Source organism: Chiroxiphia lanceolata, chromosome 5 (assembly GCF_009829145.1).
Source record: "Chiroxiphia lanceolata isolate bChiLan1 chromosome 5, bChiLan1.pri, whole genome shotgun sequence".
In the NCBI taxonomy this organism is placed as follows: domain Eukaryota; kingdom Metazoa; phylum Chordata; class Aves; order Passeriformes; family Pipridae; genus Chiroxiphia; species Chiroxiphia lanceolata.
The window spans coordinates 18794605-18813312 of record NC_045641.1 but is presented as its reverse complement, the minus strand read 5'-3'; the positions used below and the strand labels follow the sequence as shown (position 1 = coordinate 18813312).

The 18708-nt window shown below is 39.0% G+C and overlaps 1 protein-coding gene across 4 annotated transcripts; it reads left to right on the top strand.

Annotated features, from left to right (window-relative positions):
- Positions 1-96: 96 nt before the first annotated feature.
- On the top strand, positions 97-14646 carry ALG12 (ALG12 alpha-1,6-mannosyltransferase). 4 transcript variants are annotated; one of them, XM_032688616.1, is made up of 10 exons: positions 97-115; positions 3890-4079; positions 4223-4355; positions 4910-5083; positions 5948-6142; positions 7532-7635; positions 8114-8337; positions 9073-9242; positions 9441-9516; positions 13319-14646. In XM_032688616.1, the coding sequence occupies exons 1-10, from the start codon at positions 99-101 to the stop codon at positions 13548-13550; spliced, it is 1515 nt and encodes a 504-aa protein (XP_032544507.1). In that variant the 5' UTR covers positions 97-98; the 3' UTR covers positions 13551-14646. The 4 variants fall into 4 exon arrangements, with proteins under 4 accessions (XP_032544507.1, XP_032544508.1, XP_032544506.1 ...); XM_032688617.1 differs by lacking the exon at positions 97-115 and adding an exon at positions 256-316; XM_032688615.1 differs by lacking the exon at positions 97-115 and adding an exon at positions 754-904.
- Positions 14647-18708: the final 4062 nt, after the last annotated feature.

Sequence of the window (18708 nt, the reverse complement as noted above, 5' to 3'; positions counted from 1 at the left end):
CAATGGGAGCGCCCCGCGTGCCGGGCGAGCCGAGCGGGGGGCGCGGCCGAGCCGTCTGAGGGAGAGGTGGGCACTAGGCCTCGGGCGCCACAGCCGCCATGGTGAGAACGGGCAGGCGCGGGCTCCGCAGGGGCTTCGAACCCGCCCGCCATTTGTATTCGGCAGCCGCCGCCTCGGAGATCTTTCGCTGACGGGGCGTGCCCTGCCCTCACCTAACATGGCCGGCCGGGGAGCGGGTCACGTGCTCGCGGGGCGGGCCCGGCTGCTCGCGCGCTGCCGGCGCCCTGCGCGGGGCGGCCACGCGGGCGCGCGCGCGGTGAGTGCGGGCTGGGCTGGGCCGGGCCGGGCCGGGCTCCGGGCGCTGCCCGGGGCTGCGGGAGGGAGAGAGGAAGGGAAGGCGGGAAGGAGGGAGGGAACGACCGACCAAACGGGAGCGGGGCTGCCATCGCCACAGCCCGGCTGCAGCCGGCACACAGGGCGTTCCCGGGAGCCTCGCCGGGCGCTGCCAGGCGGCCGCCCCAGCTCTCCGCCTCCCGGGCGCGGGAGCTGTGGCAGGAGGGAGGGAGAGGGGCCGGGCAGCGCGGGGCAACCGCCTACTGAGGGGTGTGCGCGGTGCCTGTCCCTGCCCCTGCCGCGGAGAGCCGGGGCGGCCTGGAGGGCGGCGCCGGTGCTACTGGAGTAGCGGGTGGTGTTTGGTGTCGTCCGGGACTCCCCCGGAAGCCCCTCGCACCCCGGTCTGAGGTTTCCCCTGAGGAGCCCGGGGCGCCCCGATGGCGGTGGGGGCGCGGGGAGGGTCCTTGGGTTGGGTTTGCTTATTTTTCAGTCCCGAGCGTTCTGTGTGTTTCTTCCCAGTCCAAACAATGAGTGACATTTGCTCCACAGCTTCATCGCACCTTCGTGTCGGGTGCCGTCTCACACTTCGTTTCTTACCTCAACTTTCTCTTCTCTTTTTGTCTTAATTCTTTTATTTTTTTTAGCCAATCCCCAAACTTATGAGTAAGTATATAAAAGAATAGTAACTGTTCAGTTTTTTCTAAGAAAAGATGAAAAAGCAATCCCAGCAACTACAAAGTTTAAATCTGACCTCATTGAGAAGTTAGCTTCAGAGCAAAGTTGTAAGAGTTATTAAAACACAGGAAAGAAAAACATGAAAATTTAGGATGATACAACATAGACTTTGCCAAAGCTAGATCAAGCCAAAGAGGGAGGACCTTATGGTGGGATGCGCTTTGTGGTTCTGCTTAGATGCCTCTGTATGAGGGAGTGAAATGAGTCTCTGTAGACAGATTTAACATGCAGTTTGGCTACCATACTATCATATTTATAGTGAAGAATGTTTGAAAAACATAAATGAGCTAAATATGGTAGATTTTTCATGGGAAGAGTAAAAAGTCCATTTGAACTAATGGCACTTCTACTGAAAAAGTATAGAACAACAGTGAACTATTGTTGATGAAAGTACTTCAGCCTTTTTTTAAGTAAAAAAGCCATTTTTTTTTCACCTGGTTTAATCCCATGAAGAGATGAATTCTTTGTGTTGAAGAATTGCTGCTCTTCTGTGATTTGGTCATGATGTAGGCATCTGGGGGAAGTCAGTGTGGGCACATTTTAGAGACCTGAGGAGGATTCTTCTGAAGTTGTCAGAATGTTAACAGTGGAGAAAACTTATATGTATTTGCTTACAATTATTCCTCTAAAGTTCATTATTAAAATACTTTAAATAAGTGAAATCTGTTTCTGTGGTTTTGGCATTTAAAAAAATAAAAATAATTGCAAGTATTTTGCCTTTATATCGAAAATTTATTTTGATCATCAAATTCAGTATCTACCTGTCTTGATAAATTCCACTTGAATTTTGAGGCTTGTCAGCATCAATTTTCAGCAGAGCAAGTTATCTTGAGTCTTGACAAGACAACTGAATTTATTAGGCTTTATCTCAGAAACCTGGGTGTTGTCTTTGTGCTTTGGTTTTTTTATCATCTAGCACGTTTTCCTTCAGGGAATCTCAGTATTTATAATGCATGTAATTATCTTCAAGATGTACGAGTGTGCTGGCATGCTTACTTTCTTCAAGCATACAAAAGGATTGGAGTCAACAAGATAAAAAAAAACTTTGTGATAAACTGCGTGTGGGATATATAGCTTCACTTTCATTCTGATTTAGGAAGTTGGGGACTGATTATTCAGGTGGTTATCAGCTAAAGATACCAGGAGCAGGCTATATTGTAGAATGGTCAGAGGATAATGAATGTAGTATTTATAGGTGAAGGTAAAAGCTCTTATGAAACTGAGGTAGTTAAGAAGGAAAAAATAGAGCTTTTTGGCACGTGTGTCATTTTATAAAGATTTTTTTGGGGTCCTAAAATATCTGAAATATTAAGAAACTGTGAATTGGGAGTGAGGAATACCTGCCTTGCTGGTGAGTGTCTATGTGCTGCTCTGCCTGATACATAAGCTACTCAAATGCCCATGTTGCTTTGTGCAGTGGTGGATTGACCCTGCAGTGTCCATTTTTGTCCTTGGTAAGTTTGGCCAGAAACATTAGATGCCTCTGCATTTATTGGAAGAATTGACCAAGATTGCCTTCTAGAGTCTGTGCAAAATTAATGGCCCTGTGCAGAGGCTTAATTCCTGCCAGACACTTCTGGAGATGCTCCTCATGTCAGTCCTGTACCTTCTTTGCTACTGCTGTGGAAAAAGGATTCTGTTGTTGCATAACCCATATTTAGCCATTTTTTTAAGGAAGTAATATTATGCACAGGTTAAAAAGACTTATTCCCACTTTCTGGGATGTTATGTTGTGTAGGCTTTTAAAAATGCAGAACAAAGCAAAAATTGTAAGGATGTAATACAGAGCTCCCTGTCTTTAAGCCCAGGCTTAGAGCTTCAATAACAGTCTGTAGCAGAGGCTATTGAAGAAAAAGAGATGCAGTCAGTGAGATATGTAAAATAATATGCAGATACATGCAGTTTACAGGAAGAACGCAAATTTTAAGTGTTACTGGTGTTAATTGTAAATATAAGGAACATGAACATACTCGTATTTATTTTTACTAATTAGCAGCACAAACATCAGTTCAGAAAAAAGGTAACTCTAGGAAGCAGTTGCTAAATGATCCTAGGAAATCTGACAACTATCTTACATCTGTTTGATGGACATATTTAGACCAAAACACAGGAGAAAACATCTCTAACCAAAACCCCAATTGTACCTTAAAAATGCTATTTTTGTAGTTTTGTCTCTGTGAGAACAGAGCAAGAGTAACAATAACCAAAATCTCTTTTATTAAATTATAAACTTTAAGTGGGAAGCTTAAATTAAAAGAACATGAAATAGATCTGCTCTGGTATCACCTGGACACATGATTTTATCATAATGATAAAATACAATGTAAATACTACCAGAAGAATGGCTCAGCAGCGTTGTGAAATAAAGCGCTAGGGAGAGGTGGCCTTCGTTTCTGGGTAGAAGTGTGAAGGATGGGGTTCAGACTCTCTGATGCCATAGTGACACAGGGTGTAAGTGCCAGAGGGGATTCGTCCTTCACTTGCCGAGTCCAGACCTTGCTGCTGGCAAACTCAGAAGATCAAAGTACTCTGTTCTGAGAAATTCCTCATCCTCATGGTTCCTCTCTCACTGATTTTGGAGTCCTGGACAAACGAGAGAGCACATTCTTAAGATTATGTGTAAATCCAGTGTGTGATTAAAATGAGAATAAATAACAAAGTTGTCTCTCCCACAAAGTGCAGACATAATTGAAGTGAAACTTTGTTTAAACTTTTCCACTGCTTTAGTACGTTGTCCTTGCATTATCAATCTCTTTCTTTGGTTCTACACTTCCTGCAGTGTTATTAATGTGTTTTCTTTTTATTTTCTTTTCAATTATAGAATATTTGTGAATTTCAAGCCCAGGATGGCTCAGAAGAGGAACTCAAGTGGGCAGTCATTCCCATTGCTGCTGCTGCTTATTGTTGTGGCTTTTGTTCATTTAACTGTCTGTCCTTTCACAAAAGTGGAGGAAAGCTTTAACCTACAAGCTATCCATGATGTGGTGTACCACCAACTGGACTTGGATAAGGTAAATTGAAAAGTATGTCTTCATTTCTGGACACTGTTAAAGATGGCAATTCCCTGCACTATGAGTAGGATAAATGCGGTGTGAATGATTTATTTTCCTTTGTTTCTGATTTGCTTATCTTACATCAGTTTTCCTTTTTGCAGTATGACCATCATGAATTTCCTGGAGTTGTCCCAAGAACGTTCCTTGGACCAATTTTTATTGCTGCCCTTTCCAGCCCAGCTATATATGTACTTTCTGTGCTAAAAATGTCCAAGTTTTACTCCCAGCTGATAGGTATGAGAACTTCAGATCCTCAGAATAGAGATGTTTTTCCTGCTGCACTAATGGGTGGCATCGTTGTTACATTCAATGTTTGGATCAATTGTTAAAATGTGACATTCTTTTCCTCAATGAGGGATTTTGTAAACTGTAGATACTTGGGGCCAGCATGGCCGTTCCACTTCCTCTTTGGGGATAACTAACAGCACATGGAAAGTCTGTGCTAAAAGATGTCAGATACTGTAGAAAAAGCAAGTGCCTCAATTGTCTTCAGAGAATACACTCCTGTGTGTTCCAAAGCATGTTTCTTGTATGCTTCAGAAAATATCATTTAACTTGGTCATAGAAGCATTGACCTTTGTGCAGAGGGACCAGACCAGTTAAAGGTGGATTAGAATAGATAAACTAATGAAGTTTTGTTTGGGTTTTTGTTTCTTTGAAGATGGTTACATTGTGATATCTTCAGTATTATTCTTCAGAACTTTTTTGCATTACATTATATAACATGGCTGTTCATCACTGCTCTGTCTGATACTACTCTTTAATTCCCATTTTTATTCTTCTAATAGTCCGAGGAAGCTTGGGGCTCAGTGTGATTTACACGTTATGGAAGCTGCAGAAAGAAGTTAGAAAACAGTTTGGAGCAACTACAGCATCAATTTTCTGTCTCATCACTGTCACTCAGTTTCATTTGATGTTTTACTGTACACGAACCCTCCCTAATGTGTTTGCACTTCCTTTTGGTAGGTATTTCACGGGAATAATTTTAAAATATAAAACTTATTTCAAATGCATCATAGTTAAAGCACAGAAAAAGTACGGTCAGAATAAATAATGCATGTGCTTGATTAAATTGTGTGATAGCAGGACTAGAAAACTTTAGTTGAGATTTCTTCCTTTCTTTTTATTTTAATCATGTGCTTACAATGACTGTTGAATCGAGTTTTATTGATTCTGAGTGTATGTGGGTTTTGTCAGATGGCTTTGGTTAGGTAGAGGTTTGAGTACACATATCTAATGCATAAAGCGTAGAGCTATTGAAAAGGCACTAGGTAAACCTGCAGTTCAAAAAAACCTGTGAACTTAGTGTGTAGAGACATGGTGTGTCTCCAGCTAATCACTGAAATGAATTGTGGTTCTTTCTCCCTGAGCAATAGTCTGTAGCCTCATAGTCGTATTTGAAATCTGTTGCTGTTATCATGAAAATAGAATATACTTAGCCAAGAGAATAAACTAACTGCTCAGCTGATATCAAACAATACTAATTATGAATCATACTTCGAAAGGCTTTTAGTACTCCCTTAAGGTTTGTTTTTCTTTTCCCCCCCTCAAAAGCTATTAAATACACTGTCTAGAAAGAGTTCCCATGTATTCCTTCTGTGGTTATACTTTTCCTAATTAAGCACCAAAAATGTAAAGCTGTGCGTTGTTCCAAACTACCTTTTTCTAGCAGAGGAAAAATTTCCGGACTAGAAATGGTATGAAGACCAAGAGAGGATTGGTGGGAAGTTAGAGGAAGAAGATAGCATTGAGAATAGTGTTGTCCTTTACAAAAACAATAATTCAGCATGTCGGGCGATGTGTGTTATTTTTTTTTTTTTTTGCAGTGCTCCTGGCATTGACCTTTTGGATACAGCAAAAGCAAAGGCCATTCATTTGGTTCTCAGCTTTGGCGATTATAGTCTTCAGATCAGAGCTCTGCATATTCTTAGGCCTCATGCTTCTGGTGACTTTATTAACTAAAAGAATCTCCGTTTTCAAGGTCCTTTCCCATGCTGTTCCTGCTGGAATTTTTTGGCTGGGTAAGTGTTTGCTTGGAAAAAAGCAAAGGACATTAAATTCAAGAGAAGCCTGGAGTTTTGACTGATTTCTCTGGTAAATGTCCTGTAAGGTTTTTTTTTCTTTTTTTTTTTTTAGGTTTTTTTTCGTTGTTTTCTAGTTGTTTTGGTGGTTTGTTTTGGAGGTTTTGTTTGGTTGTTTTTGTTTGATTGGTTTTTGTTTTGTTTTGTTTCGGTATTGTTTGTATTTTTGTTTTAGTTCGATTCCATTTGCTAGTCATATGATAAGACTTTTTATTTCCTTGAAAGTTTCCCTGTGAGGAAATAGATGTGCAAGGAGCAGAGAAAGATACTGTGACCTGTGCTTTTAGATGCGTACAGTATAATGTCCTGATCTTAAAGAGGCTTAGATGTGCAAGTTGACTTCAGTATAATTAGTATCTGGCTGTAGCTACTTGTGCATGTTATCGTTGTAGTATCTATTGCCACGGTGATAAGCTAAATCCCAGGATAAAATGCAAAGGTGTGACAGAGATACCAAGCAAGAGGGTTGTGGGGAGAGTTACAGTTCAACTCTATTCCTTTATTACATTAATTTAACAGCTTAAGTGATCTCGTGCTAGAGAGGTTGAAAAATCCCCTTGTCTCTACCCATCCGTGGAAGAGCCATGCATATGCACATACTCTGAGCTTCTCTGCCAACCTATCTAATTAAAAGTGCTGTTGTCAGATATGTGATGATCTCTGGCAGTGTGCTGTCCTTTACACAGCGTGGACAATACAAACACTAAACGACCATGCCATGTGCATTTGGAGGCACCTCATGATGTAAGAGTTTGGAAGTTCAATGGGAATTAGTCACTGACACTGCCATTTCCTATCTGAGCAAAATCTTTAAATACCAGAGTGGAAGTGTGGAGTAGAAGAGATGGGGCTGATGGTTTTGCTGCTCTCCCTTTTTGCCTTTCATCTCTTATCTTCCTCCTGCCTCCCACCAAATAAATAGTAGCAAAATTCTAGAGATTGCTTTTTGTAACCTCACATTTTTACAATAAAAAATTATTTAGTACTATTTGAAGCTAACTTGGGCTTCTTACCATTCATGACATTTAATTTTAAAACAAACTTCAGCTAAACCCCTGCTTTTCACACTTGGGGTCGGAGTAGGGTGAATCCCAATTAGATTAATATGTAACATGTTTCTTTTAAGACTTCTATTAAGAAATGCCTCCCTTCTGTGCATTTCCTCTACAAGACAGACATATTCAACCTTCTCTGTGGTTCTGGGTGAGGCTTACAATCCATGTTTCAGTTTATATTGATCTCATCAGTAAATGTCCTATTTGGATATGTTAGTTTGCTTTTTTCCTAGTTTTTAATTCATGCAGATTTGTATTTCTTTAATTCTTTTAGGGCTAACAGTTGCTGTGGATTCTCTATTTTGGAGGCAACTTGTGTGGCCTGAGGGGAAAGTGCTCTGGTATAACACAGTTTTAAACAAAAGTTCCAACTGGGGAGTATCCTTTGAAACATTTGGGGAAAAATAATACTACCAGCCAAAGCAAAGACTTGATGTAACTTATTCCTCAGACTCAGTGAGGGTGCTAAATTCTACTTTTGATCTAATATTTCATTATTTGAAATTTATGACACAATGTCTGTCCCTTAGATCTTTCTGCAAATTGTAACTTTCCTCTTCTGACTGTTCCTCCTTGCCTCTTTGTGTTCTCCCTATGTAAAACCAGGTTTCTTCCCCCTGGGTTTTCATGTTGCCTATCACTAGTGCCATTTGATGTGCCTCTGCTGGGTGATGTGAATGATGTTAAGCAACTGCTTTTAGTTCTCTAAAGATAAGGCAGGAAACCAAAGGCCTGGAAAAATGCGTGTACAAAAAGTATACTGCTTGTTTGCAAAATTTGCATGTACTGCTGTAAAGAATAGTTACTTCACTTGTTAAGAGTGAAAACATCCTTAACTCTCCTTTTCACCTTGAAGACCTCTCCCTTCTTGTGGTATTTCTATTCAGCCCTGCCTCGTGCTTTGGGATGCAGCATTGTATTTGTACCTTTAGGTGTAACAGAAAAGAGAACTCGGATTTTACTTTTGCCAGCACTGGGCTTTATTTTCTTGTATTCGTTTCTCCCACACAAAGAGCTGCGTTTTATCATATATACTTTCCCTGTCTTCAACATAGTGGCTGCTAAAATGTGCTCACGGATGTAAGTTCAAAACTCTGTTTGTTTGGTTTGGGTTTTTTTCCTCTGAAAATGCAAAAGAAAAGACAAATTATCATTACTGGTTTTATGCACTTTTTCCCATCTTGTACTTTGGATCACCTTGAGATGTTCATATGCTGTAGAAGGGAGGTTGAGATCTATGTCAAGGTACCGAACCATAGAGAGAAGTGGAAACAGGAAAAGGTTAAATGCTTTGACAGGACCATTTGGCAAGTCTGGAGCAGAGTTGAGAATAGAGCCCTAATTTTACTGTTATGTTGTTACAATTCAGTTTATTTTATTCACCAGAAAAAAGACACATTCCAGTGTACTCCTGTGCTGTTAACATAACTTACCTCAGGAGATAGTTTAATATACAGGTGAGGCTCGTGAAGCATGGAGTTAAATATAGTTGGGTATATTGAGTAAACAAATTGAAGTTATACTTTGAACTTCTTTGACAGACAATACAATCATAGCTAATGGTTTTAAACACAGAAATACTTAGCTTTATTAATGAGCTTGTTTTAGCTATATTAATGAGAATATTCTAATTTAAGTGTCACTAGAAGTTAAATCTTTTAGAAATTGATAATAAATGCATGCCATACATGATTAATAAAATTTACATTAATCTTTATTATCTAGCAATGGAGTTTCCATAACAGTTCTGTCATGGTAGTCAATGATCACTATGAAAGAAAATAAGTTTATTTTTGTTTTTTCCTTCCTCAACAGTCTGAATAACTACCGGAGATCCTGGCTCTACAAACTTGGATCTTTCTTTGTTATCATGCATCTTCTAGTTAATGCTGCTTATTCAGGAACATCTTTATATGTTTCACATTTCAATTATCCTGGAGGAGTGGCAATTCAGAAGTTGCATGAGTTGGTACCTTCAACAGCAGGTATGTAAAGCTGTCTTGAGGTATGTTCACCTAATTTTAATTTTAGGGTTTTTTTGCTAGTATATCTTTTCATGTATTGGATACTACTTCTTCACACTAGTTACGTGCATCTTTCTTGTTACTTTTTTTAATTTATTATTAATCAGAGTGCTCTTAGAAGAATGTTGAAACTGTGTTCTGTTTTCTTTATTTATGTAGACGTCTCTGTTCATATTGATGTGGCTGCAGCACAAACGGGAGTTTCTCGGTTTCTAGAAATCAATTCTGATTGGAGGTATGTTATGAAGTATTTTGATCTGAAGAAAGGACTCTGCTTTTTCCATTTTTATATATGTGCAGAGACAAGCATTACAAACACCGTTTCTGGTACAGCGTATTTATTAAGCCAGGTCAAGAACAATGTGAATCTTCAGAGAATTTTGGTGTCTGCAGTGCTACCATTTCAGAAATACAGAACAGTATTGGTTTTTTTTTTGATTGGTTCTGATTTGCTTAAATAGCTTAGAATCTTTCAAAGGACAAGAAGAAATGGCCTCAGGTTGTCCAGGGGAGGTTTAAATGAGATACTAGGAAAAATTTCTTCTTGGAAAGGGTTATCAAGGATTGGAACAGGCTGTTCAGGAAAGTGGTGGAGTCACCATCCCTGGAAGTGAATATGGCACATGGGGACATGGTTTAATGGTGAACGTGGTGGTGGTGCTAAGTTGATGGTTGAACTTGATAATTTTATATAATTGTGGGGGTATCTTCTGATTTTGTTTGTCTTTGAATGATGTGTGGTGATGTGAGGCTCATGTACATATTAATGTTGAAAGTCTGTGTGGAACATCCTTCGCATTGAAGCTGCTGTTGTGGACACGTTCACTAACTCTGAGAAAAGGCTGTTGAGTGCTTTGTTACTATGACCAGCAGTGATAGACAGTTTCAAAAATCAGAATATTGGAATGGATAGTAGGAGACATTGTGGGATGGCATCATTTGGTTTTCAGGATACAAACCAAAAAAGTAGGCACCTTTCTGATTCTTAGGCCTACGTCTTCTGCTGGAATGTAGGTTTCTAATTTAATGTCGTCTTAATGAAAACGACTCACTAGAAAGTGATACAAAGCCTCCCTTCATACTGCACAAAACAAAAGCAATATAAGCAAATTTTGTTTTAAGAAGTTCTTTTTCCCCAGTTACAGTACTCAGGATCAGATGAACATAATTCAATTATTGGTATGTTTAGAGATAAAAGTACTTTGGAAATAATGCAGAAGAAGGGATAAGTATGCTTCTGGGAGAATTACAAAAATCATCAATCTTGCTGTGCCTTATTTTATTTTCAGGCTCTCTCATGATGGTACAGACAGTTTAAAGCCTCCACAGTTACTCATCTAGTGTTTATTTCAACTTGATTTTTTGTATGTTCAATCCAGAGAAAGTCTCAAGCCACAAATCATTAAACTGAGTACAAGGGGTAGAACATGCATGATAGCTAAAATGTTCCAATCTTTGGTTTTTTGACTATACTTAAATATACACACTACTCTGAATACAACACTATATAAATAGTGCTTCATATCAATGAGCTTTTTGAGGTTGTGAGTTTTGGGTTGTTTTGGGCTTGTAAGGCATAGTGTAGTGAGACTGGAAGGTGAATGAATAATATCCCTATCACTGATAGATGTTTCATAGTGTTGTAGCTCCAGAGCAGTTTGTCTCTCTCACTTTTATCTCTACTCAGCAAAACAAAGCCTCAAGGAAGGGCTGATTCATCATGAAGTTTCACATTAAAAAAATTAGGCACAATCCACAACTGAGCATCATACACAAGCCTATCACATTGTGTAACAGCACAGTACTGCAAAGTTTAGTGGCACCAACTGTCCATTTTCTCTTTATCCAAGGAAGTGACAGCCATTCAGATGGTTGAAAACTAATTTAACATCTTCATAGACAGTGTATGTCAGGCAAAAACAGATTTGTGGATGGGGTGGTTGTGAAGGCTGATGATTCATCAGGATAACTGCAATCCATAAATAAAAGTGCCTTAAAGTTAACAGCTTTCAGTGGCATGCTCAGATTAGATCTGTTTGCCTCAAGAAAAATGCAAGTGATCCATTATTTTTCTTCAAGAGTTGATTGAAAGAAGCTTGATGCAGGTTCTTACACAGGACAGGTGTTACAATCTTCTCTTCAATTAGTGCAGTCTCTTTGAACCAGGAATAAATACGCTGTGTAAGCTTAAAGTATTTAAAAATAATAAAATTCAGAAATGCTTGCAGCCAGATGAAAGGCTCTTATTTGCTGATGAAGAAAATGCAAAATTAGTAGGTGGTAAAGTTGTTACAAAGTATGCCTTTCCTTCTGCTCATTTGGACGTGTTTACCAACCTAAAGGGATATTGTGATATTTTTGGAAATAGCAGGTGAGATCAGCATGCAATTGTTTTAGAAGAAGAAAGCACCTATTCCCTGTGCAAAATTTAATTCTGCATTACATGGTGTATTTATTGACACCTGGATTCTGTCAGCCTGGGATCTTTTCTGAATTGCCAGAATTTTAGTTAACAATCCACACAAAACCTCTAGTTTGCTGTGAAGTTCTTCCTTTAAATATCTTAAATCGTAGTGACTGCTATCTCAGGGAGCACTGTAAAAATATCAATTGAGATTTTTTTTTCAGAGAATTCAGACAGATGAGAGGCCCAGACCTGCAAAGACATGTTGCCAAAGGTGCAGGCTGTATTTAATCCTAGGTGCATTTAAGGGTATGTAGGGTTGGGATCGCACTGCTTCCCAGTGTCCATGTCTGCAAGGAAAGCCACAGCCTTGAGTAAGATGCTCGTGAAACGTGTAGGAGGAGTCAGGTGCCTAAGAAGAGGAGTGACAAATGCTGATAGAAAACAGTTCATAGAATAGGGCAACAGAAAGGCTGAAGAATGGGGCACTGCTCTTCACTTGGGTTACAGAGCTTAACAGTGGTCTGTGAAGCGTTTTTGGGTGGACTCATCTCATTTTTCTCCTTTGAAGTTGTTGGATTGAAGACTTGATCAGGCTGCCATGTCCAATATGAGTATCCTGACCCTTGGGCTATAAATTGCACCTGAACTCTTCTCAGTGAATGAATAAGTAACTATTGTGAATTTGAAGTGTCCTCATGAGACAGTGAGGGAGATGTATCTCAGTTTCTAGAAGATTAGAGAAGTTCATACAGCTCTGACAGATAATCATCTTCAGTTTTGGGCTTAGATCAGATGGAGACTGACTGAAGCTAGATCTTTCACATCCCTGCCAAATGGCTAAGTCACTTTTCTCATCCTGTAAACTCCCTCAATAGATAGGTTGAACATAAGTCTTTTTACGAAATAACTGTCAGTGTACCTGTTAAATAGTCTTAGAGCTCATTAGTTACTTTTTAAATATTTCTTTTATATATATAATTTATATATATTTTGGTACTTTAACAAGTTTATAAAAGCTGACCCAAAGTGACCTGCCCAAATAGGTAGTAGATCAGGGAGCTGAACTCAGAAATAACAAGGGCCAAGTTAATACTCTAATTGTCAGGCTGTTCTTTCTTTCCTATAGAGTTCAAGGAGGTCTTCTCGCTGTTATTCTCTGAGGCTTCTACTGTAATGTATGACTACCAGAAGAAAAGTGGTTCTGCTAGAGTACCTCATAATGTACTTTTTAAAAATTATTAAAAATCCCTACAAACAAAAAAAAATCCACACTTACCCAAACTGCAATTCTGGTAAAGTAAACCTTAAAAATTAGTCCAGTTTTCTTACAGTCTTAGGCTTTGGTGTCCTTTCTCAACAGAACTCGAATAGGGGACTAGTAAAAAATTTTCTAGGAATCCTGATTTATATCACAATAGCAGCAGAAAGATTTGCATGGAATGACTGAGTCCCTGAACTCTTCAAAAATACTATTTCCTCCTCTAGTACTAATTATTTAATCAAGAAATATAACTAAGAATGTTACAGTTCCTTTTTTGTTTCATTTAGAATGCTACATGCCCCTGCAATAATAGAGTTGTTTAATAGGTAAAGTGAGAAATATAAATAAAAGCCTCTTTATTCTTCACAGGTATGACAAAAGGGAAGATGTTAAACCAGGAGACCAGCTGATGTTTTCTTACACGCATATACTGATGGAAACAAACCCTCTTCAAATATCACATTACAAGACAACCCACAGGCCACTGGCAAATATACCTGGTATCAGTAAAATTGGGTTGAACCTTACTGCACTACCTCCTTTTACTTTAAACTTGAAACCAAAATTAGTACTGTTGGAAAAACTTCCTCTATCATCTTGACTGTGAATTTTAAGTCTTTTGATGTGATTTTGCTGATGACTGAACTCTATAAGACAGAAGCAAATCGTCATTCCGGCACTGCAGCTCAGCTTCTGTGGAACGGCCCAGAAAATCCTTGTACTAATTGGTATTTAGCTCTGTCTGTTTCTTACATAAATATTACAGTGCATTCTTAGTCAGTATATACTCAGTATACTGAGTTGTATTGTTAAATATGTTTGAGAGTTACCTCCAAGTTTAGTGATATTAAGTACAAACTGTCTACTTGGTTTGGGTAGCTGTCTGTTTCACAGCGCAGGTATGTCCTAATTGTCCTATTTAAAATACATAATGGAACAGGTTTGTGCTATGGCAATAATTTGATCTGTAATCTGTGTGTGCAAAGATGTATTACTTAATGTATCTGCAGGATTGTAACTCCCTCAGCTGTCAGAGTGCCTGTGTGAAACCTAATGATGTTATCAACATACGAAAGCCATATTCATTGTTAGCTTCATCATAATAGCTAATAATGCCCTGTAGGCTACCAAACTAATTAAAGTGAAAGATTCACTTAAAAAGCAGTTGGACCTCTAGACAAACACTGTCTCATAACAGATTTGAGTATTAAGGATGATTATCTTCCAACAGATCATGAAAAAGCAGCAACTTCTATTTCACAGGAAAAAGCATTTTTAAAATAAGGTTTCCCCTCTTCTGCTATAATGATATTATCTTAATTTGCAGTCCAAAAATTTACCTTTGAAAATATTCACTTGAATACACTTTAAGATAGGTGCTGTTTTCCTTTTTTTACTAAGTAATCCCTTTGGAAAGGAGTACTCTAACGTGCCATGTGCTTCATTCTGTAAACTAGAATAAGATTGCATGCTCTGTAGTGTCTTCTTTATTAGATGTTTTTGTTAAGGATGTCTGCCTAGGTTGCTAAATGGAACAAGGGAAAAAAGAGTTCTGGTTAGGCCAGTTGTACTATGACAAGAGCTCCATTAGTGTAAAATAAGAGAATTGCTGAAATTATCATGGGCAGAAAACTGTTCCTTGCTGAATGAAAACTTGAGTAAAAAACAATTACGGAATAAAGTGGTTTGGTGGGGTTTTTGGTGGGTTTTTGTTTCCTTCGTTGGTTGGTTGGTTTTGGTTTTTTTTTTACTCTTAAAAGTGTGCTTGATTCAAGAACTGCCTTTACCTGTGTGTATATTTCAGCTTTCTGGACCATGTTTTCTTTTTATTCTCTAGATTATGTATCAGAGGAACTGCTCTGGCTGGGTGGAGCCTGCTCCCCTGTGGGTGGCTATTGCTGTTGCCCAGGTTTCCTCAGCCTGAGCTGATCTGGCAAAGGCAACCTGCAGAACTTGTTGGTCCAGTCTCTCCCTGCTCTTGAAATTGAAATCACTCAAGTATTATCTATTTGACTTGTCTTTGAAAGAAAACTCGGCTTCCTCCAGAACCAGTTTGAACATCAAACAATTCACATGAGATAGATGGAAATACATGTGCAAATAGCTGGAAATTTAGAACCACACAGAGGAAAACTTTTGACTAAGGGTGTAAGTAGGCCTTTATGTTAAGGCTAATCATTGACTTTATGTAACTCCCCCACCCTGTAATCCACAACTCAAGAACCTAAACTAAAATTTATCCTGTCCAACTGTATACAAATGTCTGCACTGCTGCAGTTAGGTCTATGGTTATTCCAGCTTTCCAAGTCTCTGGTTGTCAGAATCCTCTGTGGGAACTTGTCTTCTGTTAACTACAGAGAAAACCTAGGGCTGCTATGTTTGCAACATAGGCACCTCAAGCTAATGCCTGAAGTGGCACAGCGTGTGTGGAGATGAGACATCTGAAGAGTTTCATCTTGCTGAATGTTGGACACACACACTGGGTTGGGTCCTTCCACAGACTTATTCAGGTGTCAAGGTGCTACCTGTTGGACTTATACCAGTGATGGTGTTCAGCTGTGGTGCTAATGTGTACTACTGTTCACAGCTTCACCACTGATGGAAGTAGAAGGGATCAGCTCAAATTGGCCTGTTTAGTTTATTTGTTTGGGGTAGAGAAAGGTAAAATACATAGAAGAAGACAGGAAAGAGATACTGGATTGGATTGCAATCAAAAAGTTTTGAACAGTGTCTGAAGTTTATTTGGGTCCTGTTGCATCTTGTTCTACATATATGGTTATTGAAAGTGCTGAGTTTGAAAATCGACAACTTTGGGTTTGTAGGCAAAGAGCTAGATTGTGCCCCATGCAGTGCATACAGCATTGTAGTATTCATGGCTGTATGACCTCTGTGACAGCATGTGTCAGGAGGTTGAGGTTGGATATTAGGAAAAGCTTCTTCACCCAAATCCTGGTTGAGCACTGGAAAAGTGCTTCAGCCCAGGGAAGTGGTCACAGCACCAAGCCTGACAAAGTTCAAGAAGTGTTTGGATTATACTCTCAGGCACATAGTGTGACTCTTGGCATGGGTCCTGTGCAGGGCCAGAAGTGGTCCTCAGTGATCCCTGTGGGTCCCTTCTAACTCAGGATATATGATTCTATGGGTAACCACCTCCAGTTCAAGCTGTGAATATTACGGTAGGCCACACTCAGAATAAGAAGGGGGAACTGGCAAACTGGGATGAAGATTACTGCAGTTTTTCCCTAAAGGCTGCTTTCAATAAAAAAAAACAATCCTTGGAAACTAAAAGCCATCTGTCTCTTAAATGAGTCTTCTCATCTCCAAGTCTTGGGTTGCCTTTAGCTTCACAAGAACCATAGAGCTAATTATTTTCTTTATTATATACAAATATTCAGTGTACTTCCATGGAAGTAAAAAGTCTTAAGTTTCCTTAGATATAAGAGGGCATTAACAAAGTCTCTCGCTCCTTCTACAAACATGAAGTGGGGTATTACAAATTCTTCTGCATTTGGGGGGCAGAGGGGGAAAACTTAAAGTTACAGAATGAATGGTGCAGGTTGGAGAGAGACTCTGAACCGTTGGTGGAATTTCTAAAGGGACTTTGGAGCAATAAATTTCTCATGACTGTTCAAGATCTTAAAAGAAAAATACCTTTTGACTGGACTGATTACAAACAATCCCACCATAAAGTACAGCTTTTCTTATCAAAAGCAGGAATAAAGTGAGTGTATTTAAATAACTGAAGATTGAATTAACCTGAATAAAGCAAAAGATAGATAGTACAGTTAATCTGAAATGCTGATATAGAATGAGATTTATTTTAGGATGTCTTTAGTTAAACTTCCCAAAGGTCAAATGGTGTGTAGCATCATGCACTGCCTTTTGAAGTTTGACTTCTTACAAGCAATACTTGTTCCTGTAAAAAGTCTTAAAAGATTATTTGGACTAAAACACATCACCATGTCATTTCATGCAGAGATGGTGAATAATCATGGTCTTACAGCCTGAGATTTAAGACACCCTGTGTTATAAAAGTTAACTAACACTGAAAAGAAGTTGTGGAACTTGCCGATGCAGGACATTTCTGCCATGATGAAAATAAAAGCTGCTTAAAAACAAGGTTAAACTGATCACTCTTGCAGCAAGAACCAAAAGAACCAAAGATCAAGGAACAATTTCCAGTTCACACAGTCTCTAATAAAGTGTTCAGAACTGGGAAAAAATAGCAGATCGCATTCACTTTATACCTCCCCTAAGTACTTGCTATGGGTCTTCTCTCTCATGAGTGAATTTGGGGTGAGGAGACATGGAGAATGATTGTATTGGATCCAACGTGAAATACATTTATCTGCTAACGCTGAGAAAAAACAGAACATGTCTCAGGTTCTTCCTTTTGCCATCCATCAGAACACAACCTGAGTGTAAGCGATTTGTGCAACATGTTCTGAAACACTGATCGCACTCCCTGGCCATTTCACATGTCCCTTTGGTGAGACAGGTTCCACATTCAAGAGAACAAGACTGAGATTATGCTGCTCCTGCCCTTACAGTTGTTCTAGGACCATTCCTATCTTCCTGAACACTTTAAGTTCTTCCCATAATGGTAAGGAGCTTGAAAACTGATACAGCAAACCAGTGCTAAGATCTTGTATCTCAATTTTAATGCAATATTTCCCTTACATCTGACAGCACTTTTTCATATACAGAAATTCCAGAAATTATACAGAAGTGTAGTGTTGCTTTCCTTTCTTGACTACCTGTGCTCATTCTTAAATATTCCCCTTCTACCATCACCCTGAAAAAAGCTTTCCTTATAACTTAGTATTCAAAGACTCTTTCTTGTACAAGTGACTTCACTTTGCCAGAAAAGAAGAAAACCACAAGCTGAGTTTACCACCAATGTAAGCAAGGCTGTTTAGCCACATCTCAGCAAGCTGGCTACATAATTAGTCTCAACTATGCCAAGACTAATGCAAAGAGGCTGTGTTACAGTGATACATGAACTGTATCACTACCTGCTTAACATGGAATACCTAAGATTAAAAGGGTGTTTGCAAAAATTCGTTAAGTTAAATGATGAAGAATACCTCTGAATATGTTCTTCATTTTCTGTTTAAATATGTATTATTTCTAAATATAATTAATCCATTTAGTATGCAACTAATTATTTTAGATCAGGCCTTGAGATAAACATAAGCAACAACTACTTCTGGCTGCTCATTTCAGACCTTTGTTTATGATATAAAGGGTGCCCAGTGTTTCCTCTGAAATTCTACATCTTATTGTCATGGGTAGGCTTTCACCAATTCTGCTTTATTTCAGCTGCAGCTGCCCTTGGTTCTGAACCAAGGCTTCATTTGTGTCAATTTGTGCCAGGAATAAGGTAAAAATGCTGCCTGAAATGGAGTCCACCTTTCCCTTTAAAACTGTCAATTTAAGAAGCTGGAAGAAGGAATTCCTTATAATTAAATCTAATTCTAGATTTAATTAAAAAAAAAAAAAGTTGAGAATGCTTAGGCTCGATCCAGCCCTTAGAACCCAAGCTGATACCTGAGTTGGGGACATTGCTGTAGTTACTATTTCTGGCTGGCCTAGCCATTTTATGAATCAAAGCACTTTTGGGTCAGCTTTGCAAGAAAACCAAGGTAAAGAATCACTTTTTCTTGTTGCTAAGAATGAAGCAAAAGATGAATATATTTGTAAAAGAACAAAATGCTTACTTTATAAAATCTAAATAATCTGTAACTAGAAAGTGTTAT

Coding starts and splice junctions, on each gene's coding strand:
- ALG12 (XM_032688615.1), top strand. CDS start 771: ATGGCGGTGGGGGCGCGGGGAGGGTCCTTGGGTTGGGTTTGCTTATTT. Junction 4,356..4,909: donor GTTTTACTCCCAGCTGATAG/GTATGAGAACTT, acceptor TTCTTCTAATAG/TCCGAGGAAGCTTGGGGCTC. Junction 6,143..7,531: donor TGCTGGAATTTTTTGGCTGG/GTAAGTGTTTGC, acceptor TAATTCTTTTAG/GGCTAACAGTTGCTGTGGAT.